Consider the following 21703-nt stretch of genomic DNA (forward strand, 5'->3'; position numbering starts at 1 on the left):
ACTACACCTCTCTCCCTTCAAGTCTGTTTTAAAGCCTGTCAGTCAGCCCTGATAGCTCATGAGCAAAGACCTCTTGCCCATGTGAGAAATGTGAATCCCATCTGACACAAACAGGTCTGGTGTTGTGCTGATCATCCTATTACCACAAAACCCCAAATTCTGGCTGTGACCCCTGCCATGGAGCCAAGTATTGATAGACTCAGTCTGTTCCTGCAAGGATAGGGGAAAAAATGACCTATGCTCCACATTTCCTATCAGCCATTCCAAGGTGCTGAAGTCTCTTTTGATCACCCTTGAACTGCACATTGTGACTTCATCACCCCAACATGGAAGAGTAACAGTCTGAGGGCTGTACCAGGCTGGGAAGTTTCCTGCTCATGTCCTTAACTTGGGCCCCAGAGAAGGAAGAGGCTTCCCTAAGAGGAGGATCTGTCCAGCATTTTGGACCTATTGCCCTCAGAAGGGAGTCACACACAGCTATAGACAGGAATGAACAAAGGAACTTTCATGCAATTACTCTAGCTTTGCTTCTGGGTGTTTCCTGCTAAGCTCAGTAAAGGAAAAATGTCCACAGAGGAAGTTGGAGTAGTTGCAGGTTGGTTTAATTAAAAACCTGGAATACTTGGACACCATCAGCAAGATCCAGTCTGAACCAAGTGCACAGTTAACAAAAGTCAGTCTGATCATAACAGTTTTTACATTAAAAAATCAAGTGAAGTTATATAGAACACTGTCCAATAAGTATTTAAGGTAATATCTGACCTAGACAGATGCTCCATAGTGCTGACCTCCCCACAGTGAGTAGTTAACACAGCCTAACACCTAATCCTAGTCTATGATTATGTCATTTGTGTGCTGGAGAGTGTGAGGCAGCGTGGAGAGGATGAGGAGGGCAGGTACTCAGTGCCTGGCTGCTGTGCTGGCCCTTGCCAAGCCCCTGGAGGTGGGTGGTGTTCTGCCCTCAGGGTTATCTGCCCTGGTGCCCCCCAGTTCTGGCATTCCCCATCCCTCTCCTGGCTCTCCGGAATCCTCCCCGCCGAGCTCCTTCCTCCTCACTGCTCTCCTCGGAGCTGGAAGCCCCTGTGCCTGTTTGTGAGCCTGTTTGGGTGCCTGCTGGAGGCCTTTCAGCAGAGTCCCCTGGGCAGGAGAGCTTCTCCTCCCGGCAGCCCTGCCCGTGGGGCATCTTCAGGCTGGCGTTGAAGAAGGCAGAGCCCATGCACTCGGCCGCGGCCGTGTCGCAGGCGCAGAGGAGCTTCTCACACGTGCTCTGGCCAATGCCTGAAAGAGAAATTTCACAATTCACCTTTGAAAGCTGTTGAACTTTCTTCATGTATAATTTGCCACAGGCAGATGAGGTTTTGAAAATAAAATTTTCAAATCTGCCATGAATTTTAGTCTCCAAAGTCACAATTAATTACCTAAACAAAAGCCTGGCACCAAGGTGCTGGGCAGTGGAAGGTGCTGCTGGCTTTAGTTGAATTTGTGAATGTAAAGACACAAGTAGCTGACTTCTGACTGTAATTATAAAACGTCTGAATGTAAGTTTCTCAGCCTGACCTGGTCTGTAGCAGGCTCAGATCCTGCAGTGCCCCCATGGCATTCAGCAGTCTAAGATAGGAAATGCCTAGTAGTCATGATGACTGGACCACAGGAGCCCCTTTTTCCGCCTCGGACCCTTGCTTATCTCTCTGTAAGACTATAGTTCACTTTCGTTTTGACCCCTACTATTGGACACTTTCTAAAACCCCTGTATCCTATAAAAACCCCTTCTTTTGCCCAGCTCAGCAGAAGATCTGTCCCTGAGAACCTTCACAGAAGATTCAATAAAGATTCCTGTGGAACCTCACACAGCCTTCTCCTCTCTCTGCATCTGCCTAGGCACCTAGCAAGCAAAGAGCTGAAATCACAAACGAGCTGATAATCACTAGAGCTGGTATCACTTAAGCTTGCTAAGGCAGCCAGTGGCTGGGGACTGCTTGGGAACTGGGACAGGCTGTTCCAAACAGGACTGAGCTGTCCAGATCCATTGCAGCCCACTGGGGACACCCCAAAACCCAGCAGAGGCCACATTACTGGTCACATAGACAGTAGTGTAATAACCTTTGTCTCAACTAGGAAAAAAGTTTATAGTAAACATTGCTAATTTTTTGTAAGCTAAATATTTCTGTCCCATACTCAGCTCTAGCAGCTCTGTCATAGTGTAACTCAGTCTGTCATGTTGGTACACTGTCATCAGGACATGAGAGTTTCCTCTCACGCAAGCTTACATTTTGGTGTGTGATCAAAACATACAACTTCAGATTTCAAATTTCTTTCTGCATGACATCCAAGTTTCTTAACTTGCTCCATACAGCAGTGATGAGAGAAGCAGCATCTAAAATAAACAGTAGAAGTAAATGGAAAATACTTTCTCTTCCTGAATCCCAGAACTCTCACAATTATTTGTCTGTCTTTATTTTCAGTGCCCATTAAAACTAAAAAAATTTCGTTTTCATACCCTGGAATTTTTTTTTTCTATGAAGAACAAAAATCAACTTAAGCTGTTCCTACTTTATTTCTATATTTGTTCCTACTTTCACTTTCCTCTTCTAACGCTTTTCGTGTCACGTGTTTAAGAGGGGTGTGTTTTAATTTCAAGACACAATTACAATTGTAACCATGACCTAGTCTGCCATGAGAAGTGTCTTCCAGTGTTCAAATCTTGGCTGGAAATCTGAAAACTGCATCATGATACCCAGATCATGCCATCATCTAATCCAATTTTTCATGCCTGGGCTGTCTTTTTGTGTGTGAGTGCAGGAGAAAGGAGTGTGCTCTACTTGGACCTGATGTGCCCCAACTGTATGAACTTCCTCAGAGGAGGAGGTTTTTAGCTGTAAATACAACGCTCCCAGAGGTGCTTTTATTTTGGAATTCTCTGCATTGCCCCTCATCATCAGCCCTGCTGGCTCTTGGCTGCAGCTCTGACAGAACTTTGCTCCCACTTTGACAGAACTCTGCTTCAGCTCTGTTCCCTTCTGGAGGACAGTGTGCCCTGGGTGGATGTTAATTCTGCTCTTCATAAGTCACTGTTCAAGCCACCTCTTAGCCAAGTGGCCCTTATCCTCATCCCTTTGATGTTCTCCTCCTTCTGCTTGGCTAACCTCCCATCATTCTCCTTTCTTATTTGGAGTTAGTAAGTCCTCTCCAAAATATTGGCACAACAATTGAATGTGGTTTAGTCACATGAGAGTATTTTGTGTTTTATGTATTTAAGTGGATTTTTTTTTCCCCAGAATGTGACTTCACTACTGCTCCATAGCTATACAATGCCCAGAAAATGATGTTCTGATCTTCCTTATCCATGGGCACTGCAGTAACAATGGCACACACAGAGGAGCCCACACCTGTCCAGTGCATCAGTGGGATCTCCTCTTCCCTCTTGGCCACAATAGCAGCCATAGGACTCAAATTCCTCTGGGCATCTCTCAGTTAAGCAGAACAGCATTTCTCCAAGCTGGGGCAGCTCCCTCTCCACTCTTCCACGTCCTCTCTCTTGCAGAAAGGTCAGTCGCTCACACACTGCGAAGCAAAGTTGTTATTTGACACACCGTGTCCTCACTGCTTGAGGGCTCTCTTGTGAAGATAGAAGTGTTTCCAGAGCTACCAGAAACTTTGAAGGATGACATTTTACCACCTCTAAATTACTGCTTCAGTCCATGAACTATGGCTCTTAGAGTGCTGACTGAGCAAGACAGCCAAAGGGCAAGGCAGTTTAAAGGGGAGAGCGATTCCTATGAAGATAGAACATACAAGTCAAATTGGACTGCAATGAGAATACTTAGCAGTCCTTTGGACTCCTTCATAGGTAAATTTTTTTCTTTTGGAATATTCAAACTCAGCTGAGTATTCAGTGGTTTCTGTCTTGGTGATTTGGAAAATACAGTCCCAACCTCTTGTGCTTCCACAGTGATAGCTGGACAATGACCATGTTTTGCTGAAGGAAACAATATTTTTTTCTGTTCTCATTTGAAATATAGTCCAATTTGAGCTGCAGTGCCCCTAGGCCAAATGCAGGAGTGATCTGTTGTAATGGCTATTGTGCTGCTGAGGGTTTGGCATCACCAAATCCCAATCCTAATGTCTCTGTGGCACCCTCTACTCAGGAAGAACTGTTTTTATGGGAATTATTCATACCACTTAAAAGAAAACAGTGTTCCATATCAGGAAAAAGGGACCTGTTCTGGGACTTTGCTGGGGAAAGGATGTAAGAGGCTGTTGCAGGAGAAGGAGGGAGGGAGGGCTTCTGTTCCCTCTGCATCCTCCCTTCTCCCACGAGTAATCCCATCTCCCCCTCTGCAGCTCTAGTCTGATTCCCTGCTCCTGTCAGGGTCAATCCTGGATTACTGTTTCCAACAGGAAATTCTGCCCATGTGCCTTCCTGGGTCTTGATTCATTCAGGTTAAATCCCAGCATAAACCACAGGCTCAGGGAATTGATTTGTGCTCTCTAAACGCTGGTATTTTAAAATTGTGTTTTCCAGTTTAGTGAAAGGTGGGGTTGATTCTTCTGCTCATTTCCAGTTCCAGGGCTCCTTCTCTCCATTGGAAGCCTAAAAAGATGGATGAGACAGTCCTTGAGTGTGGATTTATAGCCATGACAGGTCTAAAATGTCTTAGGATCTCTGGGATCCCTGAGCAGGAATTGGAACAGAATCAGAAATGGTGAGAAAAAGTCTGACTGGCAAGGCTGTGGGAAAAGGTCAGAATGAAGAGCAGGAAAATTCCTATTGCTGCTGCTTATAAAACAAAGAACTTAAAGGTTGTGATTAAATTACTTCCAGCAAACAAAAGCAGGGAGAAACATTCCCTGAGCTCATTTTAGATACTGCACTAAATGAAAAAAATTCCTTACAAGCTAATAATTAGTAGTTTTTATAAGTGTTACTGACAGCATTTTGGCAGAAGAGGTTAAAGTGATGGAAGCTTTTGCAGATGTCTCCACCTCCTGTTCTTCTAAGTACCAATACATATGTGCTAAACTGGTTTAAAATAACTATAATATTTATATGTAATACATACCTGCTTTTAATACAGAGGTTGCTGAATATTTCATCAGATGTAATGGGGAAAAAGGCCTTTATTTACCTTTCCCTGCAGGTCCCCTCTCAGACAGTCCCAGGTCCAGAGCTCTGCCAGAGGAAGCTGTGCTCAGGCCACCCTTTGCAGGGCTTGTCTCTGGAGAAGACAAATGCATAGGTTAGACTTGTGAAGGTAGAATAGCTCTTCTTTCAGGAGTGTCCAAAAGTGCATATTCTAAACTATTATCAACTGCAGTCTCCTAAAATTTGTTCATTCTAGTGGGAGGCTATTTATTAATGGTTGGTTAAGTTTTCCTGGTCTGGTGGCAGTGAGCTGCCCCTTCCAGGGCAGTCAGTGCTATTCATCCTGTATTGTATGCAACCTCCAGATTTAAATAACAAAATAGTTTCATTCTACATAGCCATTAAAAATGCTGGCTCCTCACATAGCTGTAAACACAAATAGGAGAATTTTCTAATTTAGAATTAGAAAAAGTGTAATTAATTTTTCACTTGCCTTTTCCTTTTGTCCTTGCAGGTGTGCCTGCAGGACTCCTGTTGGTGGAGACAATTTTGACTTGCATTGAGTTACTGTCTCCTGGGAATGAGGCTGGGGAGGTGGTTATCTCTTCCACTGGGACCAAAGCTTCCATAAATCTATCTTCTTCTGAATAAGCAGAAAAAAGAAAGCAGAAGAAGAAATAGAAAATAACCAGCAAGATTTTAATTTTAGATAGCTGCTGAGAGTAATATCCTCAGGCAGAACCAGTGTGAATTGATGGTCACAGAGAAGGAGTATCTGAGAGGAAAACTGGAAAAGCAGAGTATCCACACTGGTCATTTATGCACATCTCTTGCCTTTCAGAAGAAAGGACTGTGGTTAACTACTTCCAATTTAACTGCTGATTGTTTTGTTGTTTTTTTTTTTTTTTTTTTTAATTCTCTATGTACTGAGACAAAGAGCTTTGCCAGGTGCTGAAAATCATGTTTGCTGCTTAGTCAGCTGTACTGAGAGATAAAGTACAAGTGAGATGTCATTTGCTGAGTAAATTGCTTAAAAAGTGTCTGTTTACCTGAAGTTTCTAAAACTGAGAGTAACATCAGTGAAAGAAGAAATAATTTGATTAATGCAGAGCTGGGTGACGGAAGGGTTCACTGGGTTGTAACCACAAGGAAATATTGAGGGCAAAAAAAGTTGAAAAATAATTATTTTCAGGAGATTATTTATCCTAAAAAATATTTTGGTGTTTGTTTTTACATTATCTGACACTTTGTTGTTGATCAGGAATGTTTTTTTGAATTTGGAGGTACTTAAAATCTTTTTATGCCTTTTTAATATAAACTAATTTGTAAATGAAAACACTTATCAAATGGTTCCATTTCCATTTCTAAATGTCAATGTGAACCATGTGGCATTTCACAAAATAAATACTTTTAAAATACTAATGGGCATGTATTTTCATATTTAAAGCTTTCCTTTTGAATTCTTTGGCTGAATTTATTGGTTGGACTAAACTCAAATTCATTAAGCTTGTCCCTCTGATGTTCTGGTTTTAGTATGTGTTGAAAATAACCTGTCACAGGATAAGAGAACAGATTAAAAGAAATTAAAGTACTGCTAAGAACACAGCAAAGCCCATGAAAGGTGGCAGAAAGGGATCAATAGTCACACACTGGTTTTGATAGCTCAGCAAGGTGCACAATTTATGCCACTTTGTTTGGCAGTGAAATGTTGAAATGAAAGTGATTCCTGCTGGATGTAAAAAATAAAACCAGAGTTTGGGAAATTCTACACTTAGCTAAGAATAGATATCACAAATAATCTCCTGGGAGCCGTGCAAACCTAAAACACAGTACACAGATTTTCTGGTACATCCAAGTTAATGTAGGAGAGCATTTAGTGATTTTGACCAGTGCTTAGTTCAGCAGTGCTGAATCCATTGGGTGGGAGACAGGGATATTGTTCAGACAGTGTAATCAGAGTCAAAAAATGACTGCTCTCTACTCTCCATATGCAGTTTTCTCTGACTTTTTCTGGTGGATTTCAGCCTGCCTGGATAATCCTTTCTATCCAAAAGGGGCCAGAGAAAACTTCCAGGCCTATCAAGGTGCTCCATTTTCAGCTCTGCCTACTGGTGAGACTGTGCTCAAAGCACAGACACCTGCAAAAGCTGGAACAGGTTTTAGACTGGGAGAGAGTTCCATGAAATTATCTGTAATAAAGGAGGAGGCAAAATCAAAATAAACCCTTCTGGCAGCAGATGCTGTGAATGTAATTTACAGAAACAACCATTATATCATTAAACTTTATGTGAAGAGGCTTTCAGAAACACTTGGATGAGGAGTGCAAATGAGTGGCTGGAGGCAAGGAACAGCTAATGCTTCTCAGCCAGGTTTTATTGTTTGTGTATCTTCTATCTGACCCTGATCTAAATTTGATTCTCTGGCAGCCCTGTTGCTACCATGCACAGAGTTTTAACTGTGATGCTTTTAGATGAAGATTTGCTGTGTCAGTCAAAGAAAGAGGAAAACTGAGGGTCACTGACCTTTTATTGAGAGGATGGGGGGAGCAGGAGCTGTGCCTCTGTGGTCCCTTGAGGTAACTGTACAAAAAACAGAGGCATCATGGAACTGACCTGCCAGCTGAATTTATGCCATGCATTTCTGAAATTACTTTGACTTAAAGCATTATAAAACTTAACCAAACAGCCTGAATTTATTAAGATAGTAATTAGGAGAATCAAAGTGTTTTGCTGAAGGATGTGCAAGTCAGCAGAAGAAATATTATCCAGAAATCCTGTGCTGAAGATTTTTGATTGTGACACCACAGAGCTTCATAAATGAAAATCCATCTTCACCTGTAGTCAAGAGTGCCAAATTTGTCAACAAAATTTAATGACTCTTACCTCTGGCTTTGGAAGTTGCCAAGGCTCTGTCACGGGGCTCAAAAGAAACCACTGTTGAAAATAGAAAATATAAACTCAGGAACACTGCCAGCACAGTTATGGACAGTCAGGCTGCTGAGAAGAGCTTTTTCTGAAAACAGGAAGATACAGACATAGCATGGAGAGACATTTGCCTGTTTTTCTCAGTGGTGTATGGATGGTTGTAGACAAAGTGATACTCCTAAATTAATCTCATTGCATGCAAATAATTACATAGCACTAACACAAGATTCTATGATTCTATGAAAGAAGTGTAAATATGGCTGAATTGGGAAATTCAATATTAAGTTCATTTTACAGACAAATAGACTAAACAGGACTAGGTCTGGTATCCCAGTGTTGTGCAAGGAAGGATGCTGCTTTCCTTGCAAACATCTTGTGTTTGTCTGCACTGAGAGTCAGGTATGGATGGGCAGCCATAAGTCCAAATACCTCCCTGACCTCTAAGTTCTTTCCTTTACCTAATAAAATGATTTCCATTTGTCAGCTACCTTTTGGTAAATTTTAAAAACAGCTGTCAAATGATCTAAAAAAATCATCTCCCCTTTTTTTTTCTGTGTTATTAGGATGTTGTGATGTGAAGAATTAACTTCTTAAATCCTTTGAATGAGTTTCTCAATGATACTTAGCTTTGGTTTAATGAAGCTTCCACAGTTGTCAATGTTGAAGATTCTTTGGGCTTAAAGAGGAAGACAACTGGTTAAATAGTAAGTGGCTCTCCAAATGTTTCCTTCAAAGACTGATTAGAAACACTACCTATATTGTTTTCAGCTTTCTAAAATTCCTAATACAGGTTTTTGTTTGTTGGTAATGCTTGGAACCTTATGATGGACTGTGCCTCATTAGGGAGCAGGAGTAGTTATTTTCAGGAAGTAAAACATTGCTTCAGATGTGCAAATACAGATGCTCTCATTCCTTCAGGAGTTCTGTTTTCTATTACAAAGTGTCCCAGAAGCAGATAGAAAAACAGGAACCAACACTGGAGCTGCTGCTAGGTGAGAATGAAAAATACTGTAAAAAAACTACTTTGATAATCCAGGAGAGCTATGAAAGAACAGCCAGCACTTACATTCAGCATAAAGCCTTTTCAGGTACCTACACTTCTGCAGGTGCTGCTATTTAAACATATAAAGAACAAATAAACCCACAAACCTTTAAATGTAAGAAACATTGTTTTTTAAAAAGAAAAAAAAATTTCAATGTGGTTTTCATTATTTCAGATTCACACTTAGGGCAATGGCACACACAGGGGAGCACACTAAAGCTTGAAATCAGGTTCTTAGGTTCTCAAAAAAATCCAGCTTTCCACCTCTCCCTGTGCAAGCTGGTTTGGTGGAAAGGTCCCTGCCCACAGCAGGGGATTTGGAATGAGATGATCTTTAAGGGCCCTTCCAACACAAACCACTCTGTGATTTTCTGGGTCAAGCAGTGGCCTGGTTGCACATGTCCAGTGCACGCTGCATCTGTGCTTGGCAGATTTGGGGTTTATGAACAGAGAATCATGGAATCACCAAGGTAGGAAGAGACCTTCAGATCACCCAACCCAGCTGTCAGCCCTGCCCTGCCCCTGTAACCTCCAAACCACCAAACCACATTGCACAGTGCCAGATCCAGACTCCTCCTAAACACCTCCAGGGGTGGTGACTCCAACACCTCCATGGGCAGCCCCTTCCAATGTCTGAGCACCTGAACAGTGGAAAAATTCTTATAAATGACTCATCTGAATCTCCCCTGTCTCATCTTAAGGACATTTCCTCTGATTGTTTCCCTGCAGGCACAGCAGAAGAGACCAACACCCACCTCACCACACCCTCCTGTCGGGTGGTTTTGGGGAGCTGTGAGGTCCCTGAGCCTGCTCTTCTCAAGACTAAACAAACCCATCTGCCTCAGCCACTCCTCAAAAGAAATGTTCTCTTGTCCTCTCGTGAGCTTCGTTGCCCTTCCCTGGACACACCCCAGCACCTCAATGTCCTTTCTCAAGTGAGGAGCCCAGAGCTGAGCCCAGCACTCGGGGTGCAGCCTCATGGTGCTGAGGGGTGATCACTGCCCTGGTCCTGCTGGTCACACAGCTGTCATTGGCCTTCTGGGCACCTTCTGTGCCTTCTGGGCACTCACTGGCTCCTACGGAGGCAGCTGTGCTCCAGCACCCCCAGGACATTTTCCAAACAGCTCTGGTGCCACTTCTCCCTTTACAGCAGTGTGGCTTTGCTTGTGATGAAGCCACAAAAGAAAAGTGCTAAACTGGGTAAGAGTCCAAGACTGGTCTCCCTCTCTACATCATATCCTGGCCCACCCAGAGTTACCAAGGGCTTTGGGTCCTTCTGTCCCTGGCCTCTCGTGTGGCAGGACAGAAATGTTTGGCCACCCACAGCAGGCAGACCTGCTCTCACCATGGAGTTTTGTGTGCAGCCATGGTTATCCTGCCACTCTGACTCAGGGAAAGGCAGCAGTCAGCCTTTCCTTTGTCTGGGGATCAAACTGAATGGTTTGATCCTCATGCAGGCAAGAGGAGAACAGATTCTCTCTGCAGCAGTGAGGTGACTTCCATGACAACCACTCGGCCTTGTGGTTTAGAGACTCGCCAAGGAGGCTCCAGAGTGAGGAGATTTCAGCCTGGATCTCTTCATTACAAGTAAATAAAACACCAAACTGGTGGCTCATTGGTACAAACCATGCTCAGAATTTCCTCGTGCTACTGCTTGATCTTAATTAATTCAATATCTTTTAAAGACAAGAATATGCAATTGGCTGTGGTTGGCACCCACAGAGGGCCTCTCTGCCAAACAGCTCACCTGCTCCAGTCTGTGTTCCCAGGGAAAAAAGGCTGTTTTGATGAAAACAGGTTTTGTTGAAGAGCATTGATTCTCAGCCCTTGGGAAACTCGCTGTAAACACTGGTTAAACACATTACATGCACAAATTGAAAAATTGCACCTTCCCATTCAATCTTGAACTCCATCACCAAAACATTACATCTAGTTTTACATCAGTCCTTTTAGAAGGCCAGAAAGAAAGAAAATATCTTGTATTCTCTCAGCTTTTGGGAGCTGCAAGCAGGGCTTTTTTCACTCTAAGTTGCAAACCTTCTTCCACAGATGCAGTCACAGCCAGTGCTTCATCAGTCCTTTGATGAACCAATGCTGCAAAAAGAAATTTTTTTTTTACTCCAGAACATCATGGCTTAGGGTGCTCCTTAGACTGTATCCTGGAATAACATGATCAGAGTCATCGAAAAGGAAATTATTTCTAAATATTATTATGATTACAGCAGCAGTATTAAAATATTTCTTTAGTATTTATACCCTGCTGATACTAAATTCTATTGAGCTACATGCAGTATAATAATAAAAAATAATCCCAAAGAGTTTCAACTTCAACAAGAGGAATTGGCTGGCAGTCAGCATTCTTTAAATTCCCATTTCTTCAGCTTATTTTTCTGAGTATAAGCTGGTCTCAATTTAATACATTCCAGACAAAGAATTACAGAGGTGACCTACCCTCCTTGTGTCGTGTTGTCAGCTCTCTCTTGCTGGTTGTTTCTGAAAGAGAAAAGTCTCTCATAAAGTGTGAGAAGGGGAGTTTTTCACTGTTTGATCTGAATAGCACAAATCAGGAGTCCATTGAATGTATTCCTATTAAAGATTTAGTCAAATACATGCCCATGTCACTCAATTTTTTCTCTGTAATAAAGAACCTACCAAAATCCTTTGTCTATGGATTGATCAGATAGGGTTATTATTTTTTTTCCCCAAAGTCAGAACTGGACACAGTTACAGTCAGAAGAGCTACACAGAAGGATTATAACATGAGTGAACATTAAGTGACAATTTCATTCAAAAGTTGCTTTTTTTTCTCCTCATCAAGAAATATAATCCTCATCAAGAAATATAATCATCAAAAAATATAATATAATTTAAAATTAGCAGAGACATCCAGTGAACTCAAATGGAATCTGTCTTTATCAGCAGTGATAAAATCAGCATGATTTTCCTGTTAGCAAAGAACAATTTCCCCTTTACTTTTGGTGTGTTGGATCTACCATACTGTATATCGGGGACATCTGATCCCAGTGAAAGATTGCTGTCTTTAAAAAAGACAATGAACTGGCTTTGATGCAAACCTTCCTGGGGCATTTTCTTCTCCCTTGTTGCATTCGGGAGGGTATGCACACATCCAGGCTGTGATTCAGGTGTGTGTCTGTCTGTCCTTAGCCCTGGAGGCTGTGACTGTGACCCAAAGTATTAGAAAAGCTAAGGCTGCTTTTTCATATCTCTCTCAGCTTAGGAACCCAGAGCTCCTGCCCCTGCCATGCTCTGGTTGCAATCCATATGAATGAAGTTTTTAATCCAGGCCTGCTCCCACAGGGCAGGCATTTGGCCTTGCAGGGCTGTAATTTCAGCTACAGAGCACAGATCAGTGTGTGACCATGGGGATAAACCTCCCCTTCATCCTTTGCAGGGTTTTTTCCCTCCAGAATAGAAACCAAGCAACTGAACAGCGTAAGCTTGTTTTTGCTTTTCCAGTCAGTTTTTGAATGGTTTAAGGGAAGATTTGGGTTAGCAATATTTTCAACATTTCCTGCCAGTGACATCATCACAAGTATCACTCATTCATTCCAGGTGGCAGAAGCTTCCTGAAGAAAAAGATTTCTTCACATCTAACTGGAATTTCCCTGTTGCAGTGGTGCTCCTTGCACCCTGTGCACCTCCAGGAAGGGTCTGGCTGCACCTTCTCTCCACACCTCACCTGGTGCTGAGAACTGCAATAAGATCCCTCCCAAGCCTTCTCCTCTTGCCTCATGGCCTCCAGCCCCTTCCCTAGCCCAGAGGCCTCTCCTGGCCCTGCTCCAGGACAGCAATCAGTCTGCCACCACCTTCTCTCCTGGTACTCACCCAAGCAGCAGTAAATGGACAGGACACATGAAACTGAGACCAGGTTTATGGCAGGAAGGCACCCAGCTCCTGCTTCATTCTCGTTAGGTCACATTTGGTGCCAGCAGAAAGTCTGGCAGGAGGGGGCACTCGGTCAGATCCCTGTTATTACCTGTAACTGGAGATGGGCAGGAGGAGACATCCAGCCCATTCAGGGAGGAGTTGATCCTGGCATTCACAAAGCATTCAATGGCATCTTTGTCACAGGTGCAGAGGAACTGTTCACAGGGATCCACAGACTCTGAAAATAAAACAAAAATTCAAACAAGGCACTATTGAAAAATCCTTTCCACCTTCTGCTTTTTCCTCCCTGTAAGGTTTGTGTCTGTATTTTGTTAGTCCAAACCTATTTATAATGTGCTTCTCAGTGCAAACATGGACAAGTTTAATAGTCCACCTCTTGTCTTAAACACCAGTTGATGCAGCCTGGCATGGCTGTCAATAAATTATTGCCTCTGGTTGTGTCTGCAGAGTATTGAGGACTACAGAGCAAGGCTCTATTCTTCCATGGAAAACTTAATGCAGCTGATGCTGCATTTAACATTTCACAGACTTCATTAAAATATTCCTCCTAACTCCATGAAGTCACAATCCACAATCCAAGCCATTCATAGATATGTGATTTGCTCCTTATAAAGAATCAAAGAACTTTAGAACAGCTTGGACTGGAAGGTGTGTTAAACCTCATGTCTTTCCACCTCCTGCCATGGACAGGGAAATCTTCCACTAGACCTGGTTGCTCAAAGCCCCATCCAACTTGGCCTTGAACACTTCCAGGGATGAGGAATCCACAACTTCCCTGGGCAACTTGTGCCAGTGCCTCACTTCTCTCAAAGTTAAAAATTTATTCCTAACACAAAGGATAGGAAACAGTTCCCCATGAAATACTATTTTCAAAATTTCCTACCTTTCAGAATTTAAAAAACATTGACTTTTCATAGCTGCGACACTTCTATTTTGTATTTGTGATGGAGACTATATAGAAAGAGCTGAAAAAGCATTAAATGGACTTGGACAATTAGAGATTGGCCTAAATAACAAAAATGGTTTCAATTTGAAACAAGAAATGGAATTTGGATCAGATTGTTGCTTAAATAGGATGTAAGGGTATAGTCTGAGGATTCTGCTCCTCTTTGCTGGTGTCCTCAAACCATGTTCTAGCATTTAGTCTTTTCTGAGAGCCAAAACTTGCTGAAAATTTATATTACATGTTATTAGGCATTAAAGAACCCCACTCTTGTCAGGCCTGTACCAGCATTGCATGGAATGGCTCCTGTTATAACACACAATCTCTGCTCTCACTGGTAGAGCTTAGCTGATGAGTGTGTGTGACCCTCTGAAGAAAGAATTTGATCCCTCAAAGTGCTGAAAAATCAGGCCTTGATGCCTCAGAAGATTGTTTTTCAGGTGTCTCCTCAGCATCTGCTGCATTTCTGATGTGTGGAGATATCTCAAGCATTGCTTAGTGGTCTTGCTTAGTGGTCTGCCTGTTGGAGGAGCTCTGGGAAGTGGAGCAAATAATTTCTCTATGACTTTTGGTAGGTAGACCAGAATGAACTACTTGTGAGGCTCCAGTGTCAAGCTCTTTTGACAGGTCAATCTCACCACAGGTCAGGTTTTTAGTAGAGCAGCTGACATCTGCAGAGATTTTTGATGGGTCCCACGTGCACTCCATCTCCAGCGCTTCCTCGTAGCATCTGCGGTGCTGAAAGCAGCATCTTAAAGAGGAAATAACAGAGAGGTCAAACCATTCAGTTTGATCCCCAGACAGAGGAAAGGCTTTCCCCTGAGTCAGAGTGGAAGGATAACCATGGCTGCATGCAAAGCTCCATGCTGGGAGCAGGTCTTCCTGCTGTGGGTGGCCAAACATTTCTGTCCTGCTGTGGTTCCCGGGTGCTTGCAAGGACTTTGCAGGCACTTCATGTAAGAAATCCACTGCCAGTGCACAAATACTTCCCCTCAACACACTGCTCACTCACAAGCAAAGCCCCACAAGTCAGCCCTAGAGATCTTGGATCCAGTCCTATCCCAACCTTCCTCACTGCAGATTTGGAGAACTAAACTGAACCTGGCACTCACGGAGGGTTAATGGCTCTGCAGTGTGAATTCCTCATTGGGACTATATAAATACATGCAGTTTTATCCTCTATTTCTTGTACTTCTATGCAACAATCACAATTGAAATCCACCATTTAGCCATGGGAAAGGGCCATGAAATATTTTTCTCACACTGGAGTAAAACAGTTTTCTCCTGCCACTATACAACAGAGGCAGTCAGAAACCTTGTGTTTTCCTGCACCCCTGTTGTTCTGCCAAACTCAAATTGCCTACAGGACCACTTCACTTTGAGTAGGAATAAAAAGTCAACTAAACCAACAAGCTCTTCTTCAGTCCTCTCCTCTCTTCAGCTCTTTGCACAGACAAATCATCTCCACAATATCTCTGTGCACTGACATCAGCTATAAATGAAACTCCAAGTAAAACAGTCATCATTTACCCCAGGTAAAATTGTTACATAGATTAAACAGTCTTGCTGTTAGATTCAGATTGAAATATCCTCATTTCAGAGAAATGGACTCAAAATCCAGCTCTGCTATTGAGTTGCATTTGTCCTGGAAAATGCTGAAGACAAGGACAGCATGAACATCCAAACCCAGCATCTGCTGCCAGGATGGATCACACCTGCTCCTTGCCAGACTCCCTGCTAGGGAGCCCTTCTACACATGCTATACATGCACTTTCACTTTTTCACCTCCTATATTTAGAAAGAATTTCATATCAAATCCCTGACTGTATTAATAAATAATTATCACAATATTTTATTTGTCTTCACAACCAGAGAAGGAGTCCAAGGAATATATCTAAAAAAAGTGAGGGCAAATAGCATTCAGCAGAAAGGCCTGATGTCTCCTCTGCACCACAAATTCTACTGTGCCTTGTTCCAGGGATGAGACTGAAATCTGTGAGCCCCTCAGGAACAGGGTTTTGAACACCTGACTGATGATGTCTCAACCCTCTCCTGACTCTACCTGAAGTGTAGTGAGGTGTTAGCATCTAAAAGCTCCCCTAACTGCATAAGGAGTCTAACACAAACTCTCTGCACTTCTTGTTTGTTTAGAGATTCACAATTACACCAACATTTACTGCAACAGTTAATCCAAAAATTCAGTTAGTTTCCCTTTGCAAGCAGGGAAGGGATTGTTTCTCTGTCATTGCAAGACATGGATTGTCCTCAGGGCCTGCTTCTCTTTGACAAAGTCTGTGGAGGCTCCTATTTTAGATATGACAATGAGCTACTCTGGGAAATGGGAAAAGCTTGTTCTTACAGGCACTGGTACTTTCCCATGCCTTAAAAACCTGCTGTGAGGCATTGAATCCTTTTCTAAAGAACAGAAATGGCACAGAAAAGCCCCAAGATTTGCAAAACTGTTTTCTAAGAAATAAAATCAGTGAAAGAAATTGCAACACTGTGGGAACTGTCTCTGGAAGAGACAGGCAAGCCACTGGTTTGGAGGCTCCCTTGAAGCAGGAGCACATCTCTGTCAGTGGCAAAGCAAGAATCAGTCTCTGTTTGCTGCACATGGCAGTAGAAATTCTGTGCTGACAAGGAAACCTCACCCCAGGGCTGCACAATTTGTAAATACAAACTGGCTGTGTGAGTGTTTCTCAGGACAAACCTGCTGATGGATGTTTCTGCAGTTTCTGGGTTTGTGCTGCTCTGCACTAAAATGGAGCTGAGTAAAGCAAGAGCCCAGGTGCTCAGCTCCTGGGTATCAATCCATTGAACTGAATCAGGCTCCCATTTCAGGATGTCATCACAATTGTTCAGAAAACCTTTCACAGAGAAGTTCCATGGGTTTTTTTCCAGTAGCAGGGTTAGATCTCCTTTTCCCAGCCATCCCATGCTGTAGAGTGGATGGATTAATTTCCACCTATCTATAGGCTTAGCCCTTTCTGAGCCATTGCTGTCCTCACTCAGGGAATGAATACATTACATTGTTGGAAAACCCATTTTCTTCACAGACATGGATGTATCTTGATTCTCTTTGAATTTCCTTTCACATCTCCTGCTGATATAATTAAACAACTATTTGATTGTCCTGGCCAGAGATTACATTTTCTCTCACTAGAGCCAGATGGTGTGGGTCTTACTTACCCCCAAATAAATCTATCTTTTTATTACTGTTTTTAAATAATTTATACAGGTGTTATGCTTTGGGTAATCAGAGCAGGAGGGCATTTATTGCCAGTCAGGGTACAAAAGGACCTCTCATGGATGTGACTTACTCATCAGCTTCATCCACGGGGAGCCCTTCCATCTCAAACCGGCAAGAGCAGCCGTAGTCCTCGAAATCCCTGGGGCAAAACCCAGTGACACACTTCATTCTGTTCACAAAGTTGAGAAGGGCAGGGAAGTTGGTGAAGATGGACTGTAACCAGGTGAAGTGAGAGCCCAGGCAGTCTGGAAGAGAACAGCCATAGAACACCTGGTAAGTGGAGGTGAGGCAGTTGTGGGTGGCACACAGGTGATGTTTGCAGGAGCACAGAGCCCAGACTAGGCAGGGACATTGGGCAGTGCTTGGCACTCAGCAGTGTTTAGTGTTACAGCGGCCTTTGGGGAGATCTGCACCCATAAAAATCCCTGTTTCATCTTAATAAATATACAAAAACAAACCCCACAGGATTTCTATTCAGAGCTAAAGTACAACTGGAACAAATACGTACCAAAAAATAATGCAACACTTTCCACATTTTGAAAGACTCCATTGAAGAGTGTGGCGTTGTCTAAATGAAAAAATAAACAAACAATGCTTACTTTAAAAAAAAATTTTCTCCCCCTACCAGCCTTCCCCTAGTCTCACTTCAGTTGTTAAACCATTTTGACATGAGTCCCTGGCTATTTGCTCACACTTCCCTTTGATGCCTCTGGAGTACAAGGATTCCCACTGCCATGCAGTATTGCAGAAAGTAAAGCTTAAACCTTTCTTACTCAAGATTCTTTCAGGTGTGTTAAGCAGCTCTGGCAGGAATGCTGGCGGCTCCAGTTCTTGGCCACCTACCTCAGCAAATAAATTTGAGAAAAAAAACATTTAAATGTAAAAAAAAAAACAAAACCAAAAAACCAAAAAAAAACCCCACCAAACTCCAAAAGATCACAATAAACCAGCAACATGTATTTCATTATGACACACTGCAGGCATTTTGAATATCTTCATACACTGGTAGGCTGATTTATCAGAGATATGAAGTACTTGCTCAGCTCCACCCCCACCCTGGGAAGCCCAGAATTGTACTGGTGTGGACTGGTGTGTACTGGGAATTCACACCCACTTCAGCTCAAAACCCAGTCTCTGTTGAGCAGGTATTGCTGCTGAGGATGAGCTAACCCTTGTCTTCCTGTCTCATCTGAACAGTTGCCCTTTCTGGGACAAATTAGTAGAATTATATAAACTTGGTTTAGTGCCCACCTATGTCCCAAGCACTCTATATGTGCTATAATGTGAAGCAGAGTTATTTGAAGTGATCTGGTTTTTCTAAGTCAGTCTTGACTATTGCCTTATTGCCTCATTGTCTCTCTTCCTATAACTTCATACTTCAACTTAATTATCTTTTCTTCCTTTTGAAGATGATGTGGTAGATTTGGTGTATTTTCAACACTTCCATTTTTTCTGTTGGCCAAATTCTGAATTAGAGTAAAATCTAACATTTGTTCTCTCCCTTCCCATTTTTAATCTGTTTTTTTTTTCCTCTGCATGATTTCAGAAGAAAATATATTACTTTGGATTTATTTAACTTTTTTTTTATGTAGTAAGTAAAGGGTATTTGCTGTCTTAAGGATCTATATATTTAAAACTGAAAAAGCCCATAGTGTTAAATTCATGGCATAAGTTATGTCTCAGAATAACTGGCATTAGGAAAGCTGTCCTTTTTCTCTAAAAAAATTCTGGGAAAGAGCTGACAGTTGTCTTGTTCATCTGTTACATTTTCCTGCAATAAATATAGGTGCAAAAGAGTAAAGAAGAGTAGTGGGGTTTTTAGACAGGAGGCTTAACTCTATGCTTAGTAAAGGATTAAGAAAAATAGGATTTTTATTTTTTTTTAAAGATCATATATGAAGTGCTTTCTCAGGATATCCACAACTTTTGTGATGTGAACAAGATTTTCATGGTAATAGTCATATCCTCCCAGCAATTAATTTCTCAAGTTCAGTTGCAGAATATGAAGACAGGATTGAGTGAGTCAGGAAGAGGTGCTTCCTCTTGTGTTATTCTTTTTCCTGAAATTCTTGGTCACAATGAGAAACTTTTAGATAAAGAATAATCCACCAAAAGTGTCCATCTCTGCAGCAGGACTAAGGGGAGTAAATTGCTTTCCACAAACCAGAAGAAGCTTCCCAATAAAGGCTGGTCTTTCACAGAACTGGAACACATCTGTTGAAAGCTTCATTGCCATGAGGAATTCAGCTTCAGGCAAAATAATGGCATGCCTTGCAAAAAACCAGCATTGAATGCTAAATTTGTACACATGCTTGCCAGAGAAAAACTAACCCTTATTTTCTGGCTTAAAGCCTGTATTTCCTCTGCAATGACAGACATCACCTGGGCCAGATTCTGTCAAGTGCAACTGGAGCCAGGTCTGACACACTGCATCACACCACAGCTCAAACCAGGTGTTGAAGAAGAGCCATTACTCAATTGGTCCTTTCAGCAAAATGTTTGGAAAACAGGAAAATCCCATAGAGTTGAAATGTGTCAGAGGAGAAAATTGACAAAATCATATTCCAGGGGTACTGGAACTGTGCTTGCTCCCCTATCCTTCACTTGCAATTAGTTCTTCTGAATAAACTGAACTGTGTACACCCAATTAACACATAAATGTTTGAAGTTCCCCTGGAGAGGAATGTCTGCTCAGCACTTTGGTAAATCATTGGCTCTTCTAATCCTATACTTACAAAAAAAAACTTTTTTATTTGTCACCAAGTCAAGATCAATGAACCAATGTTTGCTAACAAGATTGCTTACTTTTGTTTAAATTGGGGGTGGGAGGAACAAGGAGAAAATACCTTCTGGAGTAATTATTCTCTTTTCCTCTTTTGGTATCATGTATTTGGAAATACTGTCCTATGTCATTCCCTGTGGAGGCTGTGAAAGATTTCGCTACAAAAATCAATCCTTTAAACCTCAGAAGACCCTGGGCATGCCAGCTTGTCTCACCTCTCTCAAAACCTGTTAAAAAATTCATTACGTTTTGAGGAGACTCCTGTATGATACATCAGCTCTTGGGCTTTCCCATTGTACACCTTATCCATGGAATTTCTTTTAATGTCAGTTACATATAAAATTCTTTCTGGACTGCATCTGTGATTTTCCTACCTGACAACAGTTTTCTGAAATGCTGTACAAAAAAAATCCCATCAAAAAAACATCACTGCACCTCCAGTTCTCTTTTTCATCCATGGCTCACTAAAAATGTCCTAAAACAGGGCATGGATGCACTCCTTAAAATCCTCGGGAAGCAAAAACTCAAACTATTTTATTTATTCAGGGTAAATCACATTAATTCCTCTCAAAGATGCTCTTTCATGCACAGATATTTGCTTCAATCTCAAAGCAGAGATCAGCAGAATGAATCCCACAGAAATATAAATCAATAATCCTCCCCAAACCTAAACGTGGTAACACTTTAAATATTCATGTTCTCATTGTATTTAGCTAAAGGGAAAGAATCTAAACACTGCTGCACAGCCTTTTAAAGTTTGGGGGACTTTTTTTAAATGTTTTGTCAGAAAAATGTATGAATGTCCAGATATTTTTGAGTGCAGTACCAATATAAAATATATATATTTAAGATAAATAGATAGTGCAGGTACTTGGGCATTTGCTATCACTGCAGTGGGAAATGTGAATATTATCTCTGATTTCTCTCTATATACTAGAAGTCTTAAGGTTCAGCTTCATAATTTTAGCCTGTATGTTTTGTGTTAGACCTGTTTAATTTCTGAACTGCAATGCAAGCAACCCCTCAGAGGAGAAGCAGCTGGTGAAGCTGATGAAGGTCAGTGGAGAATTTTTCTGTGTTGGGGTCCTGAGTTTTCTCTTCCCTTTAGAAATATCCCCATGGATTGGCCAGAAATGGTGACAGACCTTCTAAGAGTCCTTCTCTTCACGTGCACATCATAACTCTCACTGACATTCCTACACAGTGCAGAGACTGCAGAAATTTGAGATGTTTGCTCATCCCTGACTCAAGGAAGTTCATTCACTCATGACAATAAAATCTAAAGAGTTATATGAAGAAAAAGCTATTCATAATAAAATTCAAAAGAGGAGCTTTAGGTGGACATGGGTTCTAATTCAGGATCTACTGAACAGTTTGGAGAATTAAGACAATACAGATGTATTTAATGAATAGAATCTCTTTATATGAAACTTATAAATTTGGAGACTTAATGCCTTAAATAATGACAAAGTGCTAGCAAAAAGAAGTTGCAATTTTTTGGTTGTATTTTTAACCCCAGTACATATTTTGTTGCTTCACTACAAGTCCTGAGAAAAATATTTTATAAGTACTTCATAAAGAAATGTCTTCAAGTGCATTTGGGTGTTGAACACCAAAATTTGAGGAGAGAAGGTGTGTTTCTAAGGGACTGTTTCCAAATGCTCATACTTAAAATAGTATTTTGACATAATGTCAAATAATCAGAAAAATACATTGCCACTTACCACTGTACACCACCATGGACATAGACACCAGCAGAATTACAATCAT

General features: G+C 41.8%; 1 protein-coding gene across 1 annotated transcript; it reads right to left on the bottom strand.

Moving 5' to 3' along the window:
• Window positions 1–741: 741 nt before the first annotated feature.
• OC90 (otoconin 90) lies at window positions 742–21703 on the bottom strand. Its single transcript, XM_036406913.1, has 15 exons — window positions 21661–21703; window positions 20233–20234; window positions 17925–17994; window positions 17660–17719; window positions 17222–17396; window positions 14540–14652; window positions 13047–13175; window positions 11501–11542; window positions 11087–11143; window positions 7966–8016; window positions 5577–5723; window positions 5127–5216; window positions 3387–3561; window positions 2268–2374; window positions 742–1278 (listed from the first exon to the last, which is right to left on the bottom strand). Exons 1-15 carry the CDS (start codon window positions 21701–21703, stop codon window positions 968–970), a joined length of 1572 nt encoding a protein of 523 aa, XP_036262806.1. The 3' UTR covers window positions 742–967.

This window comes from Molothrus ater, chromosome 1, assembly GCF_012460135.2.
Source record: "Molothrus ater isolate BHLD 08-10-18 breed brown headed cowbird chromosome 1, BPBGC_Mater_1.1, whole genome shotgun sequence".
Lineage (NCBI taxonomy): Eukaryota > Metazoa > Chordata > Aves > Passeriformes > Icteridae > Molothrus > Molothrus ater.